Here is a 27,770-nt window from a genome sequence, read left to right as displayed (position 1 = left end):
AAACTGCACTTGAATAATACGCCGTGCATTTCATATATAAGTACATATCAATATAATTAATGTTTCAAAAGCTAGCGCGGAACAAAAATGATTGCACAACCTTTTAAGCAGCCAGCTAATGTTTCAAGTTCGACCCCATCTGGTGTATAACACTGTTCTGTTACAACAGGGGGTGATGAGAGAGATTCAGAGGCTCCAGGAGGAGATCGACACGCTGCAGACAAACTTTGCAGAGGAACTGATCTCCGACACCGCAGACTCTGACCTGGCCGACCAGCTGGCCATGCAGTCCTCCCTGGCTGTCCTGGCCGAGAGGATGGCCACCATCCACATGAAGGCTTCCGGGAAACAGCAGATCCTGGAGGTAGGAGCCACAGTGAGACAAATTGTCCTGTAGATTTGTCCTGTAAGCCATAAACTACGACAAACAAATGTACAAAAGTCTCTCGTTTTCATCTTTTTTTCGTCCATGTATGATGCGGAATCGAGATTAGTCGTGATCCTCACACTTCATACTAGTTTAAGACAAGGCTATCATTCAATCTATTTTCTTGTCAACTGAAGATACAGTAAAAGTTGTTTTTTTAACCCTTTTTTTACCCTTGAATGCATATGTGATTTTTTTTCTTGCTTTATTTTTGAAACAATCTAAAAATCACAAAAATGACAGGAATTCCTTAATTGTGTGTTTTCATTATGTGAACTTTATACAGTTTAGTCAGATATTAATTAATTCCATAAATTGTACAGAAAAAAGGGAAAATCTAAATGCATATGCTAAATGCGATAGTTGTTATAATAGTTACAATGTGGTTCCACAGGAGCGACTCAGCGAACTTCTGGAGAGCCAGCGGCAGGAAGAGGCCATCCAGCTCTACCTGAGCCAGGCTGACGAGCTGGACCAGTGGTTGGCTGCCACCCAGCGTACCGTCACCTCCATCCTGGAACCCACTCCTGCGGAGGAGGCGGAGATGGAGGCCCAGCTGGAGGAATGTCAGGTAAGAGGTCCCCCTTGCTGTGTATTCTGAGATACTGTGAGCTGGATGTCAATTTTAATATTAAAACAAATGTAGTTCGTGGCGATTTGAAGTAACAGCATTTCCTAGAAAGAGTACTTGCCGTTGGACAGCCAGCACATAGTCTTATTAGTCTCCAGCCATTAAACCAACATTTACTTAAGGTGTAAGTACATCATAACACCCTACTCGTCTTCCAATATTTTATTATCCCCATGAGAAATGGATCAGCCCCCAAGGAAGGGGGCGGGAAACTGTCAGTGGGTAAATAAGAGTATTAGTGGAGTTAGGGGGGGCATTCAGGTGGCTGGGCTCCTAATCGGCTGAAACATGAGTCTTAAGCAGATTATGCAGATGCCTCCTTGTGACAGTGACCCGTAAGCAACGCAGGGCTGGCTGGTTTTCAAATGATAGTTAGATAACGCCCCTGGGATTGGTGGTTGGTGACGGAGCTGAGACGCCCTACTAGGATATTCAAGCAGGGGAGTCCTAGACAACAGAGGCGGGACAGAAGGTGTCCGAGTGACGCTCTCCAGCTCGGATAGCTATGCATCGCGGCTCGCAGGACAACAGCAAGTAACCAGAATAGGATTCATCGATGGGTGTCTCTGGGTGCCGCTGCTGCTGCTGCTGCTGCTGCTGGGGGCTTTCTGACAACTATGCGGCACGTTTCGCCCGGGATCTGCTTTCCAACCTGAGCGAGAGCGTTTACTCTGCAGAGCATGGGGCGTGAAGGATTAGCAATAATATGTAGCGCAGGAGGAGAGGCCGGAAAGGTGGGCCAAGGATGAGAGCGGAGGGAGTTCTCTCCCTCTCCTGTGCCCGCGGAAAGCTGTTGGATTAGCGGGGGGGGTCGAACCTGGATTTTGGCCTAGCTGGCTCCCCGAGTTCTGCAGAGGCAAGGGCCGTTTTAGGCCCTGGGGGTGGGGGGCACCATGTTTGAGCTGGCCTCTCTCCTGCTGCTGCTGCAGAACATGCTGCTGGAGATCGAGGAGAAAGTGCTGGCGCTGTCCGAGCTGTCGGTGCACAGCGAGATCTTGCTGCTGCAGGGCCGGGCGGAGAGCAGGGAGGACGTCCAGCAGCTGGCCAGGAAGCTGCGCACGCTGAAGGGAAGCCTGTTGGAGCTGCAGAGAATGCTCCAGGACAAGCAGGGAAGCATCCAGGTGAGAGCTTCATGTAAACTCCACACAGAACTTTAAAAAGTTCCCTTCTTAACGGAAACCCCTTTCACACATGGTTCCCGGTAAATTACTGGGATAACTTTCCAGCATCGCTAGTGAGTTTCACTACTCATTCGTGCAGCTACATTCAGGAAAATGTCGGTCTTGTGCCTTTTCACACATGCCATGATAATGCCGGAATAGATGGGGCAAGGGACAGTCCAGCGGAAGTCACCACACCCCCGGCAGCACCCTTCGCGCTGGAGAGCAACAGACGGAGCAGCAACGCTCATTAACTTATGTGCACAAAGGGGATGTATGCGGACGTAGCACGCAAATAAAAATCAATATGGTTATGAAATTAATCCTAAAATAAATAAACGAGGCAATCAATATATAAATTAGTACATACAGTATACGCCCGAAGCAGGCGCCAGGCGCAATAACCCTAACCCAATGTAATTAAATGGGATTATTTTCCACCTGTTTTACACTCTCTGCCTCCGGAGAATGAACGTTCTCCACCCGTTCTACCTCTCCCTGTCCGCTCGCACCCTTCAGCTCCGCGCTGCGGTGCAGCCTGTGGCAAGCGAAGCGCTGGTGCCTGATGTCCCTGCACCGCACCCTTTACTCTAAAAGACATGTCTAGGGTCTAGCATTTTTAATGAGAAAAATAATTAAATTTAGGAATATAAAGTCTCCGTGGAGACTGGACGTGTTTCAGTTTCTCGCCTTTGCAGCTCCACGGTTCGGATTGGACTCGCCATTTCTCTGTCCTGGCATTTCCCCGGAAATGTTACTAGGTCTTGAGGTGGGAAATTGCTGGAACAGATTTCCAGCAATATCAACCCCTGCTCCCGTTCACACATGACCCCATGCAGGAACGGTTTCAGAACATCGCTGGGAAAGACTGCACATGTGAAAGGATACACACACACCCACAAACACTATACTGTATACTGTATGAGATTGGCTGTTCAGTGCCTTGCTCAATAGCACTTAGCAAAGGGCACCGTAGCTGAAGCAAGTTGTCCTATTATCATAATTGTGGCATGCAGAGAATTTGTCTGTGCCCTTTAAATAAATTATCAAAGTAATAAACCTGCCTAGGTTAAAGCTGCATTATATTATGTTTCTTGTAATGAAACTCCCTGTAATATTAAGGATGATAAATACTGCTGATGGAGAATTGTCTCCCCAATCTACCGCTGTTATGTGCCTTGCAGCCGTTTTCTTTTTGACAATCCGTCAGTAATAACCGGCTATTGAGTTTGAGTTTGTTTGTCATTTCCTTGAATTTCACTCAATGATCCTCAAGGGTTCAAGTCTAACTGGAGCCATCCATGTTATGTACACTGAAAGAGCTTTTGAATGTTAAAGTCCCCTAATATAAACATGATGTTTATCATTTTCTGTTACACTTGGTATGGCAGAGCTCATAGATCAGCTGAGAGAATACATTATGTTTTCTTGTGTCGCACCCATTTCATGAATTTTCTACCAAGGAGGGGTTAACTTCTACAGGGCGTGTCTATCAACCAGTCATTAACTTGGATTGTATTCACTACTTTTTAATTTGTGTACAAATTGGTAAATTGAGCGAAACAGTTTGATTGTTCCAGAGATTAAAATCAAATAACGCTGTGTGGTCCACCAGGGCTCTCTGCAGGAGCAGGAGGACAGCGGGTCGGACTCCAGCCTGTCTCAGAGTCCCAGTGTTCAGGACTGGCTGGCCCAGGCCCGGACCACACGATCCCAGCAGCACCAGGACAGCCTCCAGAGGCAGAGGGTACACGCTCCTACTGTCTTTCCCACACTGCCTCCTCCTTTACGCTGGAGGCACTTCAGCACAGCCGTGAGAGTTGTCCCATGTTTTTGGAAATTCCAGTAGTTTCATACCATCTCACAAAGTCTACTGGGCAGGATTGTTTTCCAGTTATGCAGGCCTTTGCTGCAGACCTTGGCCTGTGCTTCACGGTGGAGCGTTAACTCCCTCCATGCTCAGACTGGATAAAAGGCTAAAAGTACATCTTATGGGGCATTATCGTGTGTTTGTTGTGCAGGAGTTGGAGGAGCAGCTTGCGGAGCAGAAAAAGCTTCTCCAGTCCGTTGCCAGCAGAGGAGAGGAGATTCTCATCCAGCAGGCTTCACCTATCAGCTCCAGGTAGCATGCCCTCACGAGCCCTCAGCTTTTGTTTATGCTGTGTTACTGAGCGCTGGAAAAACAATAAAAACACACATATTAAAAATGAAATTGCTGCTTAAGTTGCTTCAAACTAAAGACTATCTTAAAAGTATGACTAAAAATCAACAAACGGTTAAAGGACACAGTAGGTTCAGCATTTTTGAATATTTGCCCCAATTGGACTGCATTTAAGCAGAGTGAGATGCTGCAGCAGAGTGGTAAGTTTGTCAATAATGAAGCGTTCTGCGAGGTTGTGCTATGAACAGTTGTAAACGAAGGGAACATGTTGACAAGGACTGTAATGAAAAAAAGGCGAAACTATCCTTTAAATGCTGATAATGTATGTGTTTAGAACACTTGTTTTAAAATTAGGAGTTTATTCAGTCTCGATTCTTTCTTCATTTGACAACCCAGTGCAGCGGAGCCATTCTCGCCGGAAGTTTTGGCTGAGAGGGAGGCCAAGGCCGCCCGCGAGCAGATGACACAGAGATGGGAGAGTCTGAGACTGGAGCTCCAAACCAAGCTGCAGCTCCTCCAGAAAACCCTGGAGCAGGAACGCAAGCAACCAGTAAAAACCATGATTTCTGTTCACGAGGAGAGGCAGCTTTACTTTGTAAAGTGGTCTTATTGAGATCAAGAGATAAATAAATCATGCATAAAACACAAATAATACAAATCCGTCACACGGTACAGAATCACGGTGTGCACATGGCAGACGCGCTCGTAAATTGTGACATTAAAAATAATAGCATTTAGAATGTAGACATCATCCAGGGGAATGGGATTCATATTATGCTATGTAGTAATGTACAATATGTTAAAAATAAAATTCTCAATGCAGAAAGATAACTTCTTTTTAAGGTGAGGGCCCTAATTATTTCTTATGGTGTAGTAATTGCTAACTAACTAAGCCAACATGCTTAACTCTTTTTTTTTTCCCAATTATTCCGTTACCCCTTTTGCGATTTGGGTTTGACCCGCTCCAACTGTATTTCAGGTTTTCTCCAGGACGTCTCAGGTGGCGGCAGCAGGGCCGCTGTTTAAAGGAGAGTCAGAGGTCCACGACAAACCCTCCATCAAGTCCTTGTACGACGGCTTCAGGCAGGCGATAGAGGAAGCCGCACCTCAGGTTATACTGTTTCTGTAATAACACGAGGCATCGTTTGTTCATGACAGTGTTGTTATAACGTGATGGTATTGACTCGTCTCGTTGGACGTGTTCACAGTCTGCCGCTGGGGAGAGAGGAGGGCTGGAGCAGGAGCAGCAGCTGTACACGGCCGTGTCCTCCACCTCCGCCTGGCTGGACGAGGTGGAGAACGTCTTCTTCTCCGGCTCGGTGCTGCTCGCCGAAAACGCAGAGACCCAGCTGCACAATCAGGAGGTACGTCAAGTGATGTTCATACACACAAAACAGCTTTAGGCACCTGTAGATTGTAAAGCTTTATTAATAAAGCTGTGTAAATAGTGTGTAAAAAGAGTGAATAGTGAAAAGATTAAAATGAAAAATAAGTGTTTTTCTTATCTTAATATTTCATGTGTGTTTTTTTCATCATTATTCAAAGCTAATAAGTTGATTAAAGTTTTCGATTCAACACTTATACTTATATTATATTATTTTGTGTTTTCCAGTTTTAAATTTTGGTCAAAATTAATTTTTTTCTTGAATCTTGAATCGCTTAATATCTAACTTTTAATTGAATGTATTCAAATCATGATAAAGACATTAGTTTTGAAGACAAAATCACAAAAATCCTTCAGATCTACTGTGAATCCACATTCCCTGTTATAACAAGACCGTACCAAGCTGATATACAGTTCATCTCAAAATGGTTCCGACCGGAGGGAACGACGGACGTCTCTGAATGGCTTTGCTCTCGGCAGACGTTGGAGAGCGATGTCAGAGACGTGAGCGAGGAGGTGAGGCACAGCAAGACGCTGCTCACCGGGCCCACGGGGCTCAACCAGGGGGACCGGGCCCTGCTGGAGGACACTGTGGACTGCCTGAAGGACAGACTGGGGGTCCTGGGTGGGGCTCTGGGCCGCCGCTGCGAACACATGAGGGCCAGGATGCATGAACTCACAGCCTACCAGGTCGGCTTCCACTGCATGTCCCGCACAACTTACTTACTTACTTACTTGACATTTCTATTGAAGTGAAAATAATGCAAATAATTATAATTCTTGTTATTGTATATATATATTTTTTTGTTATTATTTTTCTCCTGACATTGCTGCCTGCAGTGTTTTTCTTCACAAATCAAGACTCGAAAGTCTAACAATCGGCATAGCCGCCAGTGCTGAAAAAATGAAAAAAATCGAAATGGAATCGTGACCTTAAAATTGAAGGTCTAATTGAATCGTGGATTTGGACAATCGTGATACCCCTAATGTGCTGGTAGTCGGTTAGCTTTGTGGGGTTATTATATTTTATGGATTGCCTTTTTTTTGACTCACAGACGGAGTTGCAGCTCCTCCAAACTGCTTTGATTGAGACCAAGTGCCAGATCCTACAAACGTTGGCCGGAGCCATGGATAAAGCAGCCTCCAAGCAGCTGGAGGTGAGACTATGTACACACGCACACCTAAAGGTACAGTAGGTAATATGGCATTCACTGTTGTACTGTATATACAAACACTCGCATTGTGCACGCACAGAGAGGGGGATTGAGTAATTTGCCCAAACTGATGTCGCCTTAGGTGATCGCTGACGCGGAGGAGAGCCTGAAGGACTTTGAGCAGAGAATCTCGGAGCTCAAAACCAGAGGAGCAGCTCTGCAGGCAGATCAAATATCAACCGATAAGCTGTTGAAACTGCAGGTACACAAAGGAAGGGCGCCTCATACCCGCTCATGGTGATGCAAAACGGAATTTGGTTTCGCGCAGACAGTATTCTGCGAGGAACTGTCTGTAGCAGCGTTACAAAGATGAGACGCTGACGCGAGCCTGTGTTTGCCGCGTTTCTCAAAGGATTCCTATGAGGAGCTGGTGATGACCGTGGGCTCCCGCCGCAGCGGGTTGAACCAGAACATGGCTCTGAAGGAGCAGTACGAGCGGGCCCTGCAGGACCTCACCGACCTGGTGGACACGGCGCAGGACAAGATGGCCGCCGACCGGAGGATTGTCGCCAGCTCCGTGGAGGAAGTCCAAAGTCTGCTGGACAAGCATAAGGTAGAGTAGGCTTTGACGTTGACTTTGAGTGTGTAAAATAATAAAAAAAATATGAATAATAATAAAATGATGATGATGATTATTATTATTATTATTATTAATAATAATAATAATAATAATAATTATTATTATTATAATTATAATTATAATAATAAATATAGCTGCAGGCAGCAATACATGGGATTGTGTTAATCACAAATTACAATGTTTAGAGTTCCCATGAAACGCAGCATCACTTCCTACCAACACCAATTACTAATTTCCGAAATCCACATGGAACTCAGGGTGGACGTCTTGCCCACCGATTCTTTATTGTCTGAGCCTTTCGGCTTCCCTTCGGCATCTGGAACATGAAAACACACGAACTATACAATTATTGGATAACACAACTTATACCACAATTATTTCCAAGCGCCTCCGTTGATTTGCCCATTCCGCAGCAGCTGAGCGGCCCCGGGGTTGGAGCCTGCAACGCCTGTCTGCAGCGGCGGCTTGACCGCACCGCCTCAGCCCGCCACAATAATAATAACACATTTTATTTTCTTCCAGGAATAATAATCAGAAGGACCGGACATTGTCAAAACGGATTACTATGCTGGAAATTTAAGTCAATTTTACACATTTTTTATAGTATTCTTGGTCAATGTGATTACTCCTAAACTTTTTACTGAAATTGCTTTCCAAAATTGCAACAGTTTACGCTTCATAACTGGAATTTTGTCCATGACTTGATTTGTCCTTGTATTGCATAAACTGGATATTGCTTTGACCTCCCAATACACAGCATGCTGCAACTGAGCCAAAGATGCTCAAATCAAATCACATTGTATTAGATCAGATAAAATCAAATCCAATCAATCAGATCCAATACAACTGCACATTGTTGTCCCGTGGGAATCTTGTTTTGAGTTGTCGTCAATAGAAAAAGCATCAATGTAGCGCGCGTGTGTGTTTCAGGAGTTTTTCCAGGGCTTGGAGTCCCATATGATTCTGACGGAGACGTTCTTCAGGAAGATCAGCGCTCTGGTGCTTCCGAAGGAGCGCCAGGCCCTGGAAGACACCCTGGCTCAGGCCCAGGACGTCCTGAAGGAGGCCCACAGCCGAGGGGTGGAGCTGGAGTGCATCCTGGAGGTGAGAGGTGGACAGGCGGAGGGATTTTGAGGAAAAACGTCCAAACAAATTTCAACTGTACTTGTGCTTTAGAGTGGACCGATTATGTTTTTCTTTATTTTCTGTCATATATATATATATAATGTTATAATGTGGGATGTGCACATTAGGCGTGGCCAAAGTGTCAAAAATGATGTAAACTTATGACAAGGTTCAGACTAAGGCTTCAGACCGCTCTGAACGCTCCGTTTCCAAAGGTTTTTTCTGCTCTCTGCACAAGCTCGCGACGGATTTCTTTAGATGGTCATCTGATCCATCCCATCCGCTGTGCGGTTCTCTGTTTTTATTGAAGATGTATTTATTTATTTTATTTTATTTTTTGATTAGTTGTATTAGATTACATGAAACAAAAAATCCCCGTGTGCGGGAGTCTCGGTGCGTCGCAGTGCGGTGTCCCTCTTCCTCAAACTTTGAGCACGGCAGCAAAAGTCGGAACAAACTTTTAAACGAGGCCTTGTAGATCTAATATGAGTGAAGATTCAGTAACTGGATTGCTTAATTCTCACCTCAAATTTGTTCAGAAACAGATTTTAGTGTACTGATAAGGTGAAATCAGTGAAAGTTACAGAGTAAATAGAACGACACCCAGAAGCCGCGCGTTTAAAACCCAAGGCCTCACAGAACTCATGCCGTCAGGAACAAAATTAATTTAGAGGTATTTCAGAATGGCTCTAATGCATTATCTGAATGGTATTTTCATCAAAAGAATTCAAAGACACTGGGACCCCAGAGACCTATGTTAAATTGTGTAAAAATTACAATAGGTAATAGGTCCACTTTAATCCCTTAATTGTATGTATACAGAATAATTTTAATCATGATTACTTTCTTAATGGTAACTTTTTAAATGTAATTGTATTAATATTATTGTTGTTATTATTATTATTATTATTATTATTATTATTATTATTATTATTATTATTATTATTATTATATTATATAGTGGCAGTATTATCTTTCTTCTCCCTATGCTAACCGTTTATCTTGCTATATCCTCAGCATTACAATTTTACTCGCAGAGGTTGAATAATGTTCCATCTAATCTCCATATAAATTGAATCAAAGCGTAGAGCAGCCTTAATCAAAGACGTCTATGTGATCTGTGTCTCCCACATCGGCTTGATGCCCTGTGCCCATCCTGCCCTGCGTGCGGTTGTCGTCTCCGTCAGACCTGGTGCCGTCTGGTCCAGGACTACCAGGGCCTGTACCGGCAGCTGGAGGCCGTAGAGAGCAGCATCCCCGCCACCGGCCTGGTGGAGGAGACGGAGGAGAAGCTCAACGACAGGATCTCACTGTATCAGGTGCGGTTTGGAGTTAATGGTGACTAAAATACCTCAGTTTCACCAGAGTTGTCATAGTTGGGGTATTTGACAGTGGCTCAGCAGGCAGAGCGGGTCGTCAGCTGGTGCAATCCCCCTGGTAGCATGTCGAGGTAAACGTCAAACTCCCTAAATGCATACATGAATGGCTGCCTCCGCCATCAGCTTTTCCCAAAAATGTCATGCAATGTGCAAAGTGTTGTGAGGGGGGTTGGTTTCATAGTAAAATTGGGAGACGTAAGGAACCATGGGCTCAAAATGACTAGTAGTAAAAGTACTGTAGTGCACATTTTCTTGCCTTCCATCGATAAAATCGCCCAGGAAATCCACCCCCTGCACGTGCCTGCTCTTGTTTACCGTTGCCCTGTTGTTGCTCCCTGTTCAGGGCCTGAAGGGGCGGCTGACGGAGCACCAGCACAAGCTTTACCAGGTGCTGGAGGAGGGCAAGCGCCTTCTGCTGTCCGTGTGCTGCCCCGGCCTGGAGAGCCAGCTCACCCTGCTGGGGGAGCACTGGCTCAGCAACACCACCAAGGTCAACAAGGAGCTGCAGCGCCTTGACTCCATCCTCAAACACTGGACCAGGTCGGAACGCAGGGAAATTTAAATAAGATCCTAAAGCAGCCACAACGGGTGCATAAATGAATTACAGCTGCATATTTGTCACGTTCCTTCCACACATGCCATTTACCTCCGTTTTTTATGATCCCAAACATTCTGCTGAAGGTGGCTTAAGGTGTTTGTAGATTGTATTATTTCGATATTGTTAGAGGAGCAAAATTGGTCAATTGAAGGCAAAATTTCATAGCACCCGTACGGGAAGGGTCTGACTCTGGAACAGAATTTTAAGACGTGATTTACTCAGGGTTCCCCGCTGCTCTCTCCAGGTACCAGAGGGAGTCGGTCGAGCTGAACGAGTGGCTGCAGTCGGCTCTGGAGCGCCTGGAGTACTGGAACACCCAGGCGGTGCTAGTTCCACAGGAGCTGGAGACCGTCAGAGACCATCTCTCCGCTTTCCTGGTGAGGCTGGACGCAGAGATAGATCTGTTAGGACACAGTTCAGGCACTTTATTATCCTCAGCAGGGAGACATTTGGTCGGTACTGCGTTGAACAAAAGATGCAGAAGTGTTAGTCACAGCTGGTTCTGGCAGAAAGCTTGCGCGGCGCCAAATGTGCCCCTGCCCGAAATTGCCGCAAATACTTTCATTTTGGAAATTCAGTTTTCTCATAAAATTTGATTCAGACTTTCTTCTTTTCAAGTGCAAAATAGTTTCACTAGTAAGACTTAAGTTGTTTAAAAGAAAAACAACATGGAATATTACGCTGGTACTGCATCAGTCCTCCACGCCGGCCGACGTTTCCCGTTTCCCTCTCTGTCTCAGGAGTTCTCCAAGGAAGCGGAGGGAAAATCCTGCCTGAAGAGCTCGGTGGTCGCCGAGGGCAACCAGCTGCTGCGGCTGAAGAAAGTGGACACGGCGGTGCTGCGCTCCGACCTGGCACGCGTCGACTCGCAGTGGGCTGAGCTGCTCACGCGCATCCCCGTGGTTCAGGAGAAGCTGCACCAGGTACCGGCCCACGCGGCGCGGCCAAACAGGCTTAGCTGCCCCACGGGGGAAAATGGGATTACTCTTCCCCACCGCTTCGCCCCGATACCCACTTCAGAGATGGGAGCCTCGCCTTCGGACCGGCGGCACGCGCGTGGTGTTTTTGACGTTGTGTTTTCACCGGGATGGGGTTTCGATACGTTCTCAGATACAAATGGAGAAGTTGGCCTCTCGGCACGCCATCGCCGAGCTGTTCAACTGGATGTCGCTGATGGAGAACGTCATCGAGGAGGATGAGGAGAACCTGAAGAGTGCGGTGGGGTCGACGGTCATCCAGGACTACCTGCAGAAGTACAAGGTATCCAGCCGCACGTCCGTGGGCAGACCGGTCTGCAGAGCACAACCGCATTTGTTTGCTAGGTTCAATGCTCTGGTGTGACCTTTTTGTAATGGCCAAGCAAAGTTTGTTTACCTTTAGTTTAGTTTGTTTTGTCTTGCTGTGGCAACACTGATTAAAAAACGACATACTATGTTTCTACAATTCAATTGTTCCAGGGTGTCTGCAGGTCCTTAAAAGGTCGTAAAAATGTCTTAGATTTAGTTTTGCAAATATTAGACCTTAAAAAATGTTGACCTTAATTGATGTTAAATTGTCTTTTTAATTAATTTTTCCTTGATTTTTTCAATTTCTTAATCGTCCATATAATTATTTTTGTCAAAATGTGTCAAGCTCTTCTGACTCAGAGTCAACATTTCAAATGTGACAAACCCCCAAGCCTTCAGCTGAACCTGCTCTAGACGATCCAACTCTCTTTATACTTTATGCTAGACTCACACTTTATACCTTCATGCTTAGCGGGAGCGATGAAATCCGAGAAGATCCTTCTACATACCGGTCTGAAGTTGTCCTGTCCTGTACCAAATATATACTACTTACCTTTATACCAGCCTGCAATGCCTTATTGAATAATCTTTCAATCTGCTGCCAGGCACAGCTACAGGCCAGTTTCAACTGGGACTGTAAACATTTTTTTCCTTTTTTCCAACTTTTAGGGGTTCAGAGTAGACGTGAGCTGCAAGCAGCTGACGGTGGACTTCGTCAACCAGTCGGTGCTGCAGATCAGTGCCCAGGATGTGGAGAGCAAGCGGAGTGATAAGACTGACTTTGCAGAGCGGCTGGGAGCCATGAACCGCCGCTGGCAGATCCTGCAGGGCCGCATCACAGAGCGGGTGAGGCGTGGAGGATGTTAACTTAAGTGATGTCCTAGGGCTTCAAGAATAATCTGATGCGATTTCACTACTTTTACTGGAATTTATAATAATCAAAATTTCGGGATTTACATTTTTCCTATCTTATCTTGTTTTTATTTTTCCTTGAAATCTCTCGTGCCAGGGCTTATTTATTTTTTGGCTGCTCTTTGATACAATGTTTGGTGTGTCATCCAGATCCAGTTCTTGGAAAGCCTGCTGGAGATGTGGCTGGAGTACGAGTGCAGCGTTCAGGCCCTCAAGTCCTGGATGGCGTCTCAGGAGGAGCGGCTGAAGCGGAAAAAACGGATCGAGGACCTGACCTCGGTGCAGAACGCCCTCAAAGACTGCCAGGCAGGGCTTCTCAAATGCTTTCCGTTGTTGCACTGTGCTCACCCTACCAGCGCCTCTGATCCTATTTATTCTATTTATTCTATTTATTTATTTATTTATTTATTTATTTATTTATTTATTTATTTTTAGGAGATGGAGGAGCTGGTGAAGGAGAAAGAGAAGGACCTGGAGAGAGTGGAGGAGCAGGGCTGCGCCCTCGTCCAGAACAAGACAGACGAGGCCTGCGCCATCGTCATGGAGACTCTCCAGAGTGTCAATCACACCTGGGCCAATCTGGACCACTTAGTACGCCTCCCTGTCCACTTTCTCACCGTTTTTACTGTGACCCATGATAATTTTTTTTTTTTTAAAACATACAAACAAACAAACATATTATTTCTTCATGTTCCTGCATATTTTGTCCCTGAGTCTGTTCCATTCGCTGTTGCTACAGATCGGGCAGCTGAACATAAGCCTGAGGTCGGTGCTGGACCAGTGGAGCCTCTACAAGCGGGCCTCGGAGGAGATCAACGGGCACCTGATGGAGGGGAGGTACTCCGTGTCCCGCTTCCGCCTCCTCACCGGGTCCCTGGAGGCCGTACAGCTGCAGGTGCAGAGTCTGCAGGTAGGTCACCGTGCAGTATGCCAGCCATTTATCACACTGAAGGAATATAACATCGCTGTGTGTGTCTGTGAACACGTAATATGGACAAATTTTACCTCAGTTCGTCTCAATCAATAGTGTCGAAAAAATGTTTGTCCGCTTCCTGCACAGAGTAAATAATCACAGGTCTCAATCTGACTCAGATGTATGGACGAGTATTAAATTAATATTATTATATTTTGATAAAGTTTAAATTTTGAGGAAAAGTAATTAACAAAGTTACCAGAAAAGAAAATACTTGGTGCTTTGCTAGCTTCGGAATGCCTAACCATCCCTCCATCTTGTCTGTGCCTCACTTGTGAAGAGCTTACAAGAGGAGCTGGAGAAGCAGGAGAGCAGCCTGAGAAAGTTTGGTGCCGTGACCCACCAGCTGCTGAGGGAGTGCCACCCGTCGGTGTCGGAATCCCTCAACAACACCCTGAAGGATGTCAATGCAAGGTGGGCACAAGCAAACCACTGATGGGTGAAGTGAATAACATTGATCATCTTGTTCCAATGGCTCTTGTCAAGTGGTGGGATATATAAGGCAGCAAGTGAACAGTCAGTTTTTGAAGTTGATGTGTTGGAAGCAGGAAAAATGGGCAAGCGTAAGGATCTGAGCCACTTTGACAAGGAGCACATTGTGATGCTAGACGACTGAGTCAGAGCATCTCCAAAACGACAGGTCTTGTAGGGTGTTCCCGCTATGCAGTGGTTAGTACCTTCCAAAAGTGGCCCAAGGAAGGACAACCGGTGAACCGGCGACAGGGTCATGGGCGTCCATGGGCTCATTGATGCATGTGGAGCTAAGTCCAGCCCGTCTGGCCTGATCCCACAGAAGAACTACTGTAGCACAAATTGGTGAAAAAGTGAATGGTGCTAGAAAGGTGTCAGAACACACAGTGCATCACAGCTTGCTGCGTATGGGAGCGCTCAGAGTGCCATGCTGACCCCTGACCACTGCCTAAAGCACCTACAATGGACACGTGAGCGTCAGAACTGGACCATGGAGCAATGGAAGAAGGTGGCCTGGTCTGATGAATCACATTTTCTTCTAGATCATGTGGATGTGCGTTGTTTACCTGGGGAAGAGATGGCACCAGGATGCATTATGGGAAGAAGACAATCCAGCAGAGGCAGTGTGAGGCTCTCGGCAATGTTCTGCTGAGAAACCTTGGGTCCTTCATTTTACTGCCGTTACTTTGACACGTAGCACCTTCCTAAATGTTGTTGCAGACCAAGTACACCCCTTCATGGCAACGTTGAAGGGGTATACCCTGATGGCAGTGGCCTCTTTCAGCAGGATAATGCTCCCTGCCATTCTGCAAAAATTGCTCAGGAATTGTTTGGGGAGCGTGACAAAGAGTTCAAAGTGTTGACCTCCAAATTCCCAAAATCTCAATTCGATAAAGCATCTGTGGGATATGCTGGAACAACAAGCCCGATCCATGGGGGCCCTACCTCACAACTTCTAGGACTTAAAGGATCTGCTGCTAACGTCTTGGTGCCAGATACCACAGGACACCTTCAGAGGTCTTGTGGAGTCCATGCCCCCACGGGCCACAGCTGTTTTGGCAGCAGGGGGACCTACACAATATTAGGCAGGTGGTTTTAATGTTGTGGCTGATCGGTGTATGCATGTATCGATTTTGTCATTATTCTAAAGTTGTCATCTGGCCTCTTCCTGCTCAGATGGACCGGCCTGCTGGAGGAGATCGCAGAGCGTCTGCGCAGCAGCAAGGCGCTGCTGCAGCTCTGGCAGCGCTACAAGGAGCTGCACATGCAGAGCTGGAGCAGCGTGCAGCTGCAGGAGGAAAAGGCAGACCAGCTGCTGAAGGCCGCCTGCAGCCGGGACATCGCTGACGAGGAAGTGTCCGACTGGATCCAGGAGTGCAGCGTGAGTACGGACACAACAATGTGGTATATTTCAGTGGTATATGAGCAGTATATAATGTGTTTTTTATTTTTCCATTGCACACTGTATGTACAGACTTTTGCATGTTGTACATACATACATATTCATACTGCATATTAATGTGTGTTTTGTTTCAGGAGCTCCTGCGGTCTCAGGCTCCCGTCCAGGCCTCTCTGCAGGTTCTCCAGGAGCTGGGAGAACAGCTGAAGCAGCAGGTCGACACCTCAGCTGCATCGGCCGTGCAGTCGGACCACCTGTCCCTCTCCCAGCGGCTGGCGGCGGTGGAGCAGGCACTCAACCGACAGCTCACCACGCTGCAGGTGAGCGTTCTTTTTTTAACTGAGAGGCCAATTTTGTTTTTTTGCATCGACAGAAGAAATCCACCGTCAGATAGTCCAGCCTGGCGCCTAATTCATTTTGACGAAGTTTTTTTTTACATCTATGAAACGACGATTAGTGAGGGAAGTGAATATAGCATATTATTTGTGTACATTCAACTCATTTTAATGTAAATTTTAACTTGGATTTATAGGAACTAAAGACATTTCACTGACATTATTATTAATGATGTTATTAATGAAAAAAAAATAACACAAAGTAAGTTATTTCTTCAATAGTTTTCGTTCTAAAGTTTTACCTGTTATGTTTGATCTCCATGGATCCATTCAAAGCAGGTATGATCAATCCGTCAAAGTGAGAACATTATATTCTGAATCGGAAACCTCTGTACTTTTTTTTCAGACTGGAGTCCAGGACTACGAAATCTTTAACAGCCAGCTGGACGCTTTGGGGCGCTGGATAGCAGAACCCGAGGAGGCTCTGAAGGTCCAGGATCCCAACGGCTCCTCTGATCTGTCACTCATCCAAGACCGCATGGAGCAGCTCAAGGTCTGAAATCTGTTCATCCCGCAAGTTCTCTTCGTCTGTCGTCCAGCTGTATTGTCTGCGCCTTGATGCTGTTTTTCTTGTGGTGGTGCTGCCACAGAGGCTGATGCTGAAGTTCAGCAGTATGGCTCCCGAACTGGAGCGTCTCAATGAGCTCGGGTACCGTCTGCCGCTCAACGACTCTGAGATCAAACGCATGCAGAACCTGAATCGCAGCTGGACGTCCGCCTCGGGGCAGACCACCGAGAGATTCAGGTATCACACACACACACACACACACACACACACACACACACACACACACACACACACACACACACACATGCATGCACATTGAGCGATAGATGCCAGATAGATAAAAATGTTTCCAGTCATCAATGGTTTTGAAATGACATCTTTGTAAAATAAATAAATAAATAAATAGATAAAAGCCCCTAAAGTAATATTGTGCCTTCACAGCAAGCTGCAGTCGTTCCTGCTGCAGCAGCAGACCTTCCTGGAGAAGTGCGAGACGTGGATGGAGTTCCTGGTGCAGACGGAGGAGAACCTGGCAGTGGAGATCTCTGGCAACTACCAGAGTCTCATTGAGCAGCAGAAGACCCATGAGGTAAACATGCCAGCATGTCAAAGTGTAATGACTTGATCATAATATCATTTATACAACAATATATTTATTTATATTATATACTGCTATTTTTTTAATGTATAATGCCGTTTCTTGCAAAGTCGATGCTGAAGTGAAATAATGGAGGTAAACAGAACAAACAGAGCGGAAAATATAAGTGGATTAAAAACAGCCTCACACTGCTGATAAACAGATTTCTTTTTCCAACTAATACTCGCCAGGAGTGGTTAGGTGAGGTCTGTGGAGGCACGTGTGAATTATGCTTGCTCATGTTGGCTCCACATCTTTAACATCAAACATGGCAGAAGTCATCTTTTTAAGTACAGCATTTGAGTTTGATCTCCTTTCCATTACAATTTAAATGATGTGCTCATGACAAATGTAATTCAGTGGTAGGGGAGCAGCGACCGTAATCTGTTCTAACAAATCAAATAACCAAAGTCATCAAATGTGTCATTGCGTTATTTGTCTTTGGGGTTTTGGTGGAGTTTTGCATACGATCCTTTGCGTGCCTTTGCGTCAATAATAAAAATGTTTATGTTCTCTCCACAGTTATTCCAGGCTGAGATGTTTAGCCGTCAGCAGATCCTGCACTCAATTATCAGCGATGGGCAGAGGATGTTGGAGCAGGGGCAAGTAGACGACCGGTAAACACCATTTCCCCTCTACCTACATCGTGAATCTTGAGATGCAGATCACAGACACAGATCACAGGAAAAAAAAAAAGTTTTTTCTTATATATACTCTTATTTTTTTGTGATAAAAATACATTTGCTTCTTCCTTTCCGAGAAGCTTCAGTTGAAGGCATTTCACCAACACCCTGCTGTGTATGCCAGAGAACGATGACGACGTCTCTCCCGCCTCCCACAGAGACGAGTTCAACCTCAAGTTGGCGCTGCTGAGTAATCAGTGGCAGGGCGTGGTGCGCCGCGCCCAGCAGAGGCGTGGCATCATCGACGGTCTGATCCGCCAGTGGCAGCGCTATCACGACATGGCAGAGAAGCTGCGGAAATGGCTGGTGGAGGTGTCGTGCCCCGCAGAGGCCCTCCGAACTGGGACCATCATGCCGCTGCAGCAGGCCCGTTGCATGCTGGATGCCTTGCAGGTACACACACTTTTCGGAATGATAATAATAATAATTATAATAATAATAATAATAATGAAAAAAATAAAAATAATAATAAGTTGTTTCTACTGGAATTCCGTTGATTTAATGTGAAATGTGGGCCCAGGAAACACTTATGGTAGGATCTGGGATATGTTACTGTGCTGATATAAAGGGTGCAGACGAATGGCGATATAAGCTTGGCTTTACTTGACGTCACTCCACGTTCCAACTCCAGCTGAAGGAGAAGGTGCTACAGCGGCAGCAGGGAAGCTACATCCTGACGGTGGAGGCTGGCAGGCAGCTGCTCCTGTCGGCCGACGCCCGGGCGGAGGTTGCCCTGCAGGGAGAGCTCACCGACATCCAGGGGCGCTGGAAGCACGCCAACGTCTCCCTGGACGAACAGAAGCGGGAGCTGGCCACCTTGTTAAAGGTAGTGAGTCGGTCGGTGAGGAAGGGCCTCCTGCCCCCCCCCCCCCATGCAGCGTTAAAGGCAGATAGCTGCTTCTGCAATGGCATACGGAAGAATTATTATTATTATTTTTTTTATTTCCGTTAAGCTACATTAACTGTGCGTTGAGCAGTTTGCATGTGCCACACAGGACTGGGAGCGGTGTGAGCAAGGCATCGGTGGATCTCTGGAGAAGCTGAGAGCCTTCAAACGTCAGCTCTCTCAGCTGCTTCCTGACCACCACGAGGACCTGCAAGCCGAGCAGATGCGCTGCAAGGTACGGCGCACTGAGCCCAGCCATTTGCAGCATCTGGGCCTGAGGCGAATAATTAATTCAATTGCTGCGACAGAATTTTGGATGATTCTTTCTCATTTTATCATAGAAAGGAAAGGAACAAAGCTCCTTTTAACTCCAAAAGCGATCCTTGGGGCATTAAATTCGTCATCAGAATTTCCACAGCTGTCTTGAGCTATTTCCTTATTATTTTGCTCAGAAAGTAGGTGGGGTTCTGCTGCATGGGTGTTGGGGGATGGAGGTTGATCATAGTCAATGAAACTATATCACTTGACATGCTCGCAAATGAGTTCATTTTTTTTCTGTGTCTGGGTCTGTGTTTCAGTTTCCAAAAAATAAATGCCCAATATCATTTCTGTGACTTCCGTTTAAACACTTGAGTGGGCTCACTCCGAGCTGTAGGTGCGGGGCCTAAGAAATCCAACAAATCAGGGTTTTTGCATTATGAACTTTTAATAATCGATGCTACATCATACATCTCCCTCCTCGGACCAGGATAAACTTTTATATTTCAGATTTCACATGTTTCACACGTCACATGTCTCCAATAGGAAATGAATGGCCCCTCCTATTTCGCCAATGACACCTTTGAAAAGCTTTTCTTACGCTGAAAATAAATCCACGCGGAGTTGTTTAAAAGTTACCAGCCTGGTCACCTGAGGTCCCTCCGACGTGCCCTTGACAACAGCACACCTCATTTTCCGTGTTACAGGACAGCATTACGGAAGATTTGATTTTGTGTGTTTGGGTTTGATCTAATAACACACACCCCTCCCATCAAGGCCATTAAACATTTCCCAACAATGAATAGACCCTGTTCACTTCAAAGCGCTTCGCTTCAACCTAACCAGCAATTTATCTGGCAGGTTGGCACGACAGTGAAGATTGCAAACGTTATGCAAGAATATCATAAATGAATATAAATCTATTTAAAAAAATAATAATAAAGGTCTCGCGGAGAATACATTTTTGGCCTTTAAATTTCGATGTAAAACATGGTTTCATGGCCAGCACAAAGGGTCTTTGTCCGCTGTGAGTTTATGCTGTGACCTCCTTTGTGTCATTAGATTAAAATGTGAGGAAGGAGTCTGCGTTCTCCCCATAGTCAACCAACCAACCAGGACGATCAAGACTTTATTAGTGCTTTCGGAGGTCCCGAACCGAGGCGTCACCATCAGCGACACTTCTTTTATTGTTGTCGTTTTTCATGCTCCACAATTATTTGAATCAATATTTTCCAAATACTAGGCAGTGTACCATTCTGACAAAATTCCTCTCTGAAAACATCCCTCAGCAAAAAGAGCACATCTGATTTGACCTCCGATTTGACATTCTTCCAGGATCGAAGCCAATTATCAACTGCGTCGACAATTCCTTCACATTGACATCTTATTCGTACAACAATTTGCATGGCCACTGACAGGAGCTGGAGAGCACGTTCGACGGCTGGATGGAGGACCTGGCCCATTTGACTGTTCTGAGGCAGTCGCTGTCCTGCTACATCAGCGCTGAGGATCTGTCCGTCCTGCAGGAGCGCATCGAGCTGCTGCACAGACAGTGGGAGGAGATATGTCATCAGGTACCGTGCACGTCGCGCACCGCACAAACAGCCAAATCTTAACCACACGGCTCCTGGTCTTGGTTGTGCAATCAGGCCCAGCGAATAAAAAATATGCTGATCCCGATTCTGGCGACTCCTCTAATGCGCGGATTTTGGAAAGACCCGAAGAAACGGGAAGAAAACCTGTGAGATCTTTGAAATAAACAATAGATCTTTGTGTATAAGGTGATTCAGCTTGATTGGAGAAGATACGTACTTACTTAAGAAACTTTTTAAAATGATGGACAGACTTTTCATGTTCTTTCTTTGCTGTAATAATACAATGTTTTGTGGACTGTTTTTTTATTTTAAGAGTATAAGATATTTTGATGAATGTTCATTCATTGAGTGGATTGACAGGTCTGGGGGTGAGGGATATTTCTTTCCTAAATACAGAGTTTAGTGCAGACTGCCTGCTTTGAGAGCTTGAAATCTCAGCAGCGTCAAGGTAAAAGTGGACTGCCTGGCATTGATCAATTGTATTAGTGATATCTACTCATCATACTGTCTGCAGTTGCTGTTAAGACCTGGAGGAAGTCGTAGTGTTAAACCTCAATACCAAACAGGATCTAGATTCTTCTCTGGTGCATCCTGTGCAGAGCAGACACACGGCGCACACCGGAAATGAGCCGCGAGCCGTCTGAGATGTCTCCACATCGCTGCTGCCTTTGAAATGTTGTACTTCACTTATTTACCTTAAAAGGAACTCTAACTTAAAACGAGGTCCACATTTTTCAGTCAGACTTGGTTGGTTTAACAACGTTAATATCATTATTCTGGATTAATGTGAATTGGGTTTCTGTGTGGGCGTGCACACAGCTGTCCCTGCGCAGGCAGCAGGTGAGTGAGAAGCTGAACGAGTGGAGCGTTTTCAGTGAGAAGTACAAGGAGCTGTGCGAGTGGCTGACCAACATGGAGAGCAAGGTGTCGCAGAACGGAGACGTCAGCATCGAGGAGATGATCGAGAAGCTGCGCAAGGTAAACACAACCTGCCCCCTCCCCCCTCCACCCCCCCGTGAGTGGTGTTGCTATCGTTTCGTTTTTTTTTATCACAACGTGTTGTTTCATCTCGCATCATTTCTATATGCATCGGTTCCACTGAACCTTTTCGGTAATTGCCATTTTTGGGCGAAGGTCCAGTTCACTAAACAATTAGACAATAAAAATAATCAAATCTTTTTATTGTCTTTGGAATTAAAAAAAAAACAGAAGCAGAAACAGATTAAAAAAAAAAAAAGGACTGACAAACATGAGGTTGTTCTGTACACTCCAGTGGCTTTCATCGTATTTCCTGCTTAATTCCGTTTTGCATCTCGGACGGTGTATCATCTGTGAACATCACGCGCCTGTGATTGCAGGTTCAACTAAATTCCTAACATTATGTGAATGAACTTCAAACGGCTCACGCTTCGGTTGACCCAAACCTCGTTTTGTTCACGCGTCACGGAACGCCGCGCTCCGAGGTTGAGTCGGTGTGTCAGTCAGTTTGCGCTTTGATCCCAGGACTACCAGGAGGAGATCGCGCTGGCCGAGGACAACAAGCTGCAGCTGAACCAGCTGGGGGAGCGCCTGGCCCGGGCCAGCCACCAGAGCAAGGCCTCCGAGATAGAGCACAAGCTGGGGAAGGTCGGCGACCGCTGGCAGCATCTCCTGGACCTCATCGGAGCCAGGTGAGGTCTGGCGCGGCTCCCCTGAACGGGTTCCAGTTGGCTCACGGAATAAAAATGCTTTCAGCTGGTAAAAGGCAGAAACTGTTTTTGTACCGTCGTCCGTCGGGGAGATGAATCTGACGAGTCTCGCTAATCGTATCCAAGGGTGAAGAAGCTGAGGGAAACCCTCGTGGCCGTGCAGCAGCTGGACAAGAACATGAACAGCCTGCGCTCCTGGCTGGCTCACATTGAGACGGAGCTGTCCAACCCCATCGCGTACGAAACCTGCGACTGCCAGGAGATCCAGCGGAAGCTGGACCTGCAGCAGGTAGCACTCCGCCCCGGACCCACCGCCCCCCGGTTAAGATATACAGCATTCACAAGTTTTTTGTTGAAGTGATGAAGACCCCTTCCCCTCCGGCTCCGTCTCTTCTCTGCAGGAGCTGCAGCGCGACATAGAGAAGCACAGCACGGGTGTGGCGTCGGTGCTCAACCTGTGCGAGGTGCTGCTGCACGACTGCGACGCCTGCGCCACCGATGCCGAGTGCGACTCCATCCAGCAGGCCACGCGCAGCCTGGACCGCCGCTGGAGGAGCATCTGTGCCTTGTCTATGCAGAGGAGACTCAAGTAAGCAGCCGGGGCCAGTGGGGCCTCAAACTATTCAAGCGAATGTGGGACTGTACAGAGGGCTGTACAAAAACGTTTACCATTTATACCTCTGATGCCACTCTACATTGTTTCCTCTGACAGGATTGAGGAGACATGGAGATTATGGCAGAAGTTCTTAGACGACTTTGCGCGTTTCGAGGAGTGGCTGGCCACTTCAGAAAGGACTGCCGCGCTCGCCAACTCCTCCGGCGTGCTCTACACTGTGGCCAAGGAAGAACTGAAGAGATTTGAGGTATGCTTACTGCGTCTCTATTTTAATGCATGCCAAATGACTATTCTCTCTCCTTACATCACAGTGCAATGACCCAAATCTGCTGTCCCGTAAAAAAAGAAAAAAATTTGAATTGAAATCCTTTATCCTTAGAATTTGCATATACATTGAGTTTGAGTGAGGAGAATACAATCATTTCTAAATTGTAAATCTAAAATGGTAGTATTACATTTGGCCACGTGTGGAATTCCCTCCCCCAGAAGTGTTGATACACAGGCCTCTGGTAAGTGAACGTCTTCCTCTGTGCGATGCTTCAGGCCTTCCAGAGGCAGGTCCACGAGAGCCTGACCCAGCTCGAGTTCATCAACAAGCAGTACCGGCGCCTCGCCAGGGAGAACCGCACCGACGCCTCCTGCCGCCTGAGGGAGATGGCCAACGACGCCAACCAGCGGTGGGACAACCTGCAGAAGAGGGTGACGTCCATCCTCCGCAGGCTCAAGGTGGATTTTGTCCTTGATGTTGACGGGAGATTTTGAGCACGGAAAAATATATTTTGCAAGCACATCAATTGTTATCCATATTGACGAGCAATACTCATATGAGAGAGGCTGTTTTTTTGAGAGGGCATATGAGTATTACGTCACGTTAATACGGATAATAGAAAACATGCAAATAGATTTATTGTGCACAGAATCGATTTTTTTTTTTTTTTTGCTAAAATAATTTACCGGTTTGCAAAACATATGCACATATATAAAATGCAATGCATGTGGCATGTATGTGTGTGTGAAGCACGCGTTCGCAGAACACGTGACCAATCGAAGTGTCGCTCTTTTTACTTGTCTTGCAGCACTTTATCAGTCAGAGAGAGGAGTTTGAGACGGCCAGAGACAGCATCTTGGTGTGGCTCACAGAAATGGACCTGCAGCTCACCAACATCGAGCACTTCTCCGAGTGCGACATTCAGGCCAAGATCAAACAGCTCAGGGTGAGGACTCCTCCCCGGCCTCCTTTCAGCCCGGATTCAGCGGCATTTGGAACGGCGTCCCAGCTCCAAAGCCCTGGGTTTAAATTTACCTCAAATGCTTTTATTTGACTTTCTGAACACGCAGACACTCTGAGTACTGATCTAATATGGAGTACTCTGAATAAGCCAGTTAAAAGCTTCTTTCAAAATCCATCCCACCCGTGGGTCAGGGCATCCATCATCGCTAACCGCTACAACATTATTTGAAATAAAACCCGGTCTCATTCAATAAGTCGACGACCTGCCCGGGTTGCTGAGCGAAAACGCTTGTCCCTGCACTGTCTTCAGGCCTTCCAGCAGGAGATCTCTCTGACCACGCCCAAGATCGAGCAGATCTTCCACCAGGGAGAGGCGCTGATCGAGAAGAGCGAGCCCATGGACGCGGCCGTCATCGAGGAGGAGCTGGAGGAGCTGCAGCGTTACTGCCAGGAGGTGTTTGGACGGGTGGAGCGCTACTACAAGAAGCTCATCCGCCTTCCTGTAAGAGCCGTTATTAAATATATACGGTGGCTATGATGAAATCAAGTTGAATTGATTTAACCTTGGCTGCAAGTGGTCTCGCAGGAGAATCATATTTAAGTGCTGAAATAAATAACTTGCATAAGAGGAGGTCCGTTGGTATTTTTATGTGTGGTCACGTGTGCTTCTGTGGCTGGCTATGTGCCTGTGTGCCCTGGAGCGTCCACTGTCTTTCAAAGTGTTTCAAAGTTTCGAACTTAGAACACAATGCATGATGGGTAGTTATCAGTGTTATGTCTCATCACGTTGACAAACAAACCAATGCATAAAAGGTAGAAATCAAAGGTGGATAGTCAGGCAGACATTAGACTCCACCTTTGAACGCATAGCAGCCCCGCTGCGTTGGCCGCAGATTAATCGCCCACGACGGCGCAGGAGCGAAACAGACTCCTCTTGAAGCGACCGCAACCGTTTGTCCTTTCGCCCCCTCAGCTGACGGACGACGACACAGAGGTTTCCTTGTCGGACCGCGAGCTGGAGCTGGACGAGCCCTGCGACCTGTCCAGCCTCCCGTGGAGCGAGCGCCTGGGGGACGGCCTCCTGTCGCCCCTGCCCTCCTCCAGCCGCTCGGCCTCCCTGGCGGCGCCGCTCCGGGCGGAGCGCTCGGGCAGGGACACCCCGGCCAGCGTGGACTCCATCCCCCTGGAGTGGGACCACGACTACGACCTGAGCCGGGGGCTGGAGAGCGCCAGCAGGGCCCTGCGGGAGCAGCAGAGCGAGGAGGGCGAGTTCCCGCAGCGCTCTGCCTCCGCCTTGTCAGGTCAGTCCAGAGACCATGCGCACATGCGCACGCATGCACACACACACGCACACACACGTATGGTGGCACAAAGGTGGGGTTTGCTACACATTACAATGAGTCACACATGACGGAGCAGTACTTGAAGTTGGTAAAACAAGTGCAATAAGTATTGTATGTAGTGTTTCATACAATTAAAACAAGAAATAAATAAGTCTGTTTGATATTAGGACTACTAGTCATACAGTAAAGCATTGTCAAGGTATGGATGCTTTTTGCTGGTAAAAAAAAGTTTTTTGGGAAGAAACAAGCATTACAATTGTAAGATTAAAGGTATATTCTCTTTATAGCTGCATTAAAAAGTAAGATCTCTTCTCTTTCATGGTATTATTTTAACTCATAATGACGATGCATCGTTTAAATAGCTCTCGAGACGCTGAAAGATGTATTTCTCTAGTTTCACAGGAGCTAGGCTAGCTGATCCTCTCTGCAGCCCTGCATTCACAGTTAGCATGGAGCATGCATGGAGACTCCATATGGAGAACCGGAGCATCCCTTTGAAGGGTGGTTGTTTTTTTTGTACACATTCTATTGACCCGAGCTGTGTGAAACCTTTATGAGTGGATCCTTAACCGCTGATTTATGTGAACGACGAGAAACGCAAAAACATTTATCACAGAGTCTGATCCAAAACAAGAATGTGAAATTGTCTTTTTCATTTGAAGAGCCTCCGGCCTGATCTGAGTGTGCTGAATGTATGTGCTGTACAATGTTTCTTCCAGATGTAGTGATTCCTGAGAGTCCCGAGGACTATGTTAAACTAACAGAAAAGACTCTGAGGTCTTCCACTGGTAGGCAACATTAGACCCCAGCATGTCACGGGTGTTTGGGGCCAAAAAAAAAAAAAGACCACTGCACTCCGAGTGAAGTCTTTCTTAGAGCCTGGACGTTGGATTTATGCTTTTATTTTGATTTACTTTCTCTCTACACCCACCCTGAGCTCATAAGCAGGCACCGTAACCAACGGCAACACTTCCTAACACGGGGGATTTGTAGGGTCAATTCCATGTTCACCGAATTCATCCAGAGCCGCTCAGCAATTTGAGAGTTGGTGAGATGGAATTCACCCTAACCCTTTTTTTTTTTTTCTGTCTAACCTCCTCTTTTCCTTAGTTTTGTTTGACTTGTAGCGTGCCGCGTGCTGTTTCTAACCCGGTTCTTCTTTTCAAATGCCACGGTGTGTCTCAGGAAAAAAACGCATGGTGTTTCTCACATCTCTCCGACTCTCTGTGTTTGAGGATCACAATACCTGTCTTCAAACACAAACACACTGCTCCCGTCTTACAGGATAGGTTCTCTGTTGTTCAACCCTTATTGAAAAGGCTGGTTCCCATCATCTATAACTGTTCATAGCTACAACCTCGCTGAACGCTTCACTCGTGAGACACTTACCACTCCGCTGCAGCTTCTCACTGTGGTAAAACGCAGTCCAATGGGACAACCGTTTAAGTAGTATCACAGCTTATTCAAAAGTACTTTTTTGCAAGTGCCACAGTATATCCAAAGTTGGCTGCAGCTGGTTGCCAGTAGGAAGCAACGCACCTTCCTGTTTCTAGTTTGCTACGGTAACCGACGGAGCCAAAGGAGCTGATTTGCAGCGCAAAGTGAAAGTACACAAAACCTAATAAAACCCTAAAACTGCGTTGAATGCCGAGTTTGGGACATTTTCAGTACAACATTTAAAGACTGTCCGACTTCAGGCTTAAACATTTGCCCCACTGGACTGCTTTCAGTTGTGAGCTACAGTAGTTCAGTGAGAAGCTGCGGCAGAGTGGTAAGTTTCTCAATAGTGAAGCACTCAGCGAAGTTGTGTGATGAACAGTGATACGGATGAGGTCTGGGTTACAAAGAAAATGGTAAACCTATCCTATAACTACAACGTCACATTAACCAAGCGGCGCACCTGAGCCCGATTTAGAAGCGTTGTCTTCAGTCACCTACAGTTGAGGCTTTGTCAACAGGGGAGGTCGGCTCCACGGACTCCAACCTTCAGGCGCTGGAAAGCAGCCGCTTCCTCCTTCAAGCAGAGCGAGTCCGCAGCCACACACCCACCAGCGCAGAGCTAGACACCTCCTATATGGGATATGTGAGTAATGGTCTCCTAAGGCGTTCCCTTACCCTACCGCAAAAAAAAGGTTGTGTAAGGTGTGCGTTATGTCTGTTTCGTGGTGTTTAGGGGTGATTTTTCTGGATCTTTGCTGATATGCAGGCTCTATGAACGTAATACGCAAAA

At 46.6% G+C, this 27,770-nt stretch overlaps 1 protein-coding gene across 1 annotated transcript in view; it reads left to right on the top strand.

Annotated features, from left to right (window-relative positions):
* The window catches only part of syne1b (spectrin repeat containing, nuclear envelope 1b), a gene marked incomplete at its 5' end in the record, with an annotated part of 99,061 nt that overhangs the window by 65,638 nt on the left and 5,653 nt on the right, over positions 1 to 27,770 (top strand). Inside the window, 44 exon segments of the mRNA XM_080012399.1 lie at positions 170 to 364; positions 822 to 998; positions 1,988 to 2,179; positions 3,834 to 3,965; positions 4,240 to 4,340; positions 4,776 to 4,929; positions 5,359 to 5,490; positions 5,588 to 5,743; positions 6,244 to 6,453; positions 6,819 to 6,920; positions 7,060 to 7,179; positions 7,330 to 7,530; positions 8,488 to 8,661; positions 9,870 to 10,001; positions 10,405 to 10,601; positions 10,904 to 11,036; positions 11,400 to 11,582; positions 11,770 to 11,919; positions 12,615 to 12,791; positions 13,008 to 13,163; positions 13,293 to 13,448; positions 13,597 to 13,767; positions 14,111 to 14,244; positions 15,478 to 15,682; positions 15,838 to 16,020; positions 16,442 to 16,588; positions 16,686 to 16,840; positions 17,045 to 17,192; positions 17,763 to 17,857; positions 18,082 to 18,316; positions 18,555 to 18,749; positions 18,919 to 19,044; positions 20,486 to 20,641; positions 21,482 to 21,640; positions 22,166 to 22,332; positions 22,477 to 22,639; positions 22,752 to 22,939; positions 23,063 to 23,213; positions 23,510 to 23,692; positions 24,043 to 24,180; positions 24,508 to 24,699; positions 25,171 to 25,498; positions 26,260 to 26,328; positions 27,499 to 27,623. Of these exon segments, the coding sequence (XP_079868525.1) occupies positions 170 to 364; positions 822 to 998; positions 1,988 to 2,179; positions 3,834 to 3,965; positions 4,240 to 4,340; positions 4,776 to 4,929; positions 5,359 to 5,490; positions 5,588 to 5,743; positions 6,244 to 6,453; positions 6,819 to 6,920; positions 7,060 to 7,179; positions 7,330 to 7,530; positions 8,488 to 8,661; positions 9,870 to 10,001; positions 10,405 to 10,601; positions 10,904 to 11,036; positions 11,400 to 11,582; positions 11,770 to 11,919; positions 12,615 to 12,791; positions 13,008 to 13,163; positions 13,293 to 13,448; positions 13,597 to 13,767; positions 14,111 to 14,244; positions 15,478 to 15,682; positions 15,838 to 16,020; positions 16,442 to 16,588; positions 16,686 to 16,840; positions 17,045 to 17,192; positions 17,763 to 17,857; positions 18,082 to 18,316; positions 18,555 to 18,749; positions 18,919 to 19,044; positions 20,486 to 20,641; positions 21,482 to 21,640; positions 22,166 to 22,332; positions 22,477 to 22,639; positions 22,752 to 22,939; positions 23,063 to 23,213; positions 23,510 to 23,692; positions 24,043 to 24,180; positions 24,508 to 24,699; positions 25,171 to 25,498; positions 26,260 to 26,328; positions 27,499 to 27,623 (7,143 nt within the window).

This window comes from Zeus faber (assembly GCF_960531495.2).
Source record: "Zeus faber genome assembly, chromosome: 13".
Taxonomy (NCBI): domain Eukaryota; kingdom Metazoa; phylum Chordata; class Actinopteri; order Zeiformes; family Zeidae; genus Zeus; species Zeus faber.
This window is presented reverse-complemented; position numbering and strand designations above follow the sequence as displayed.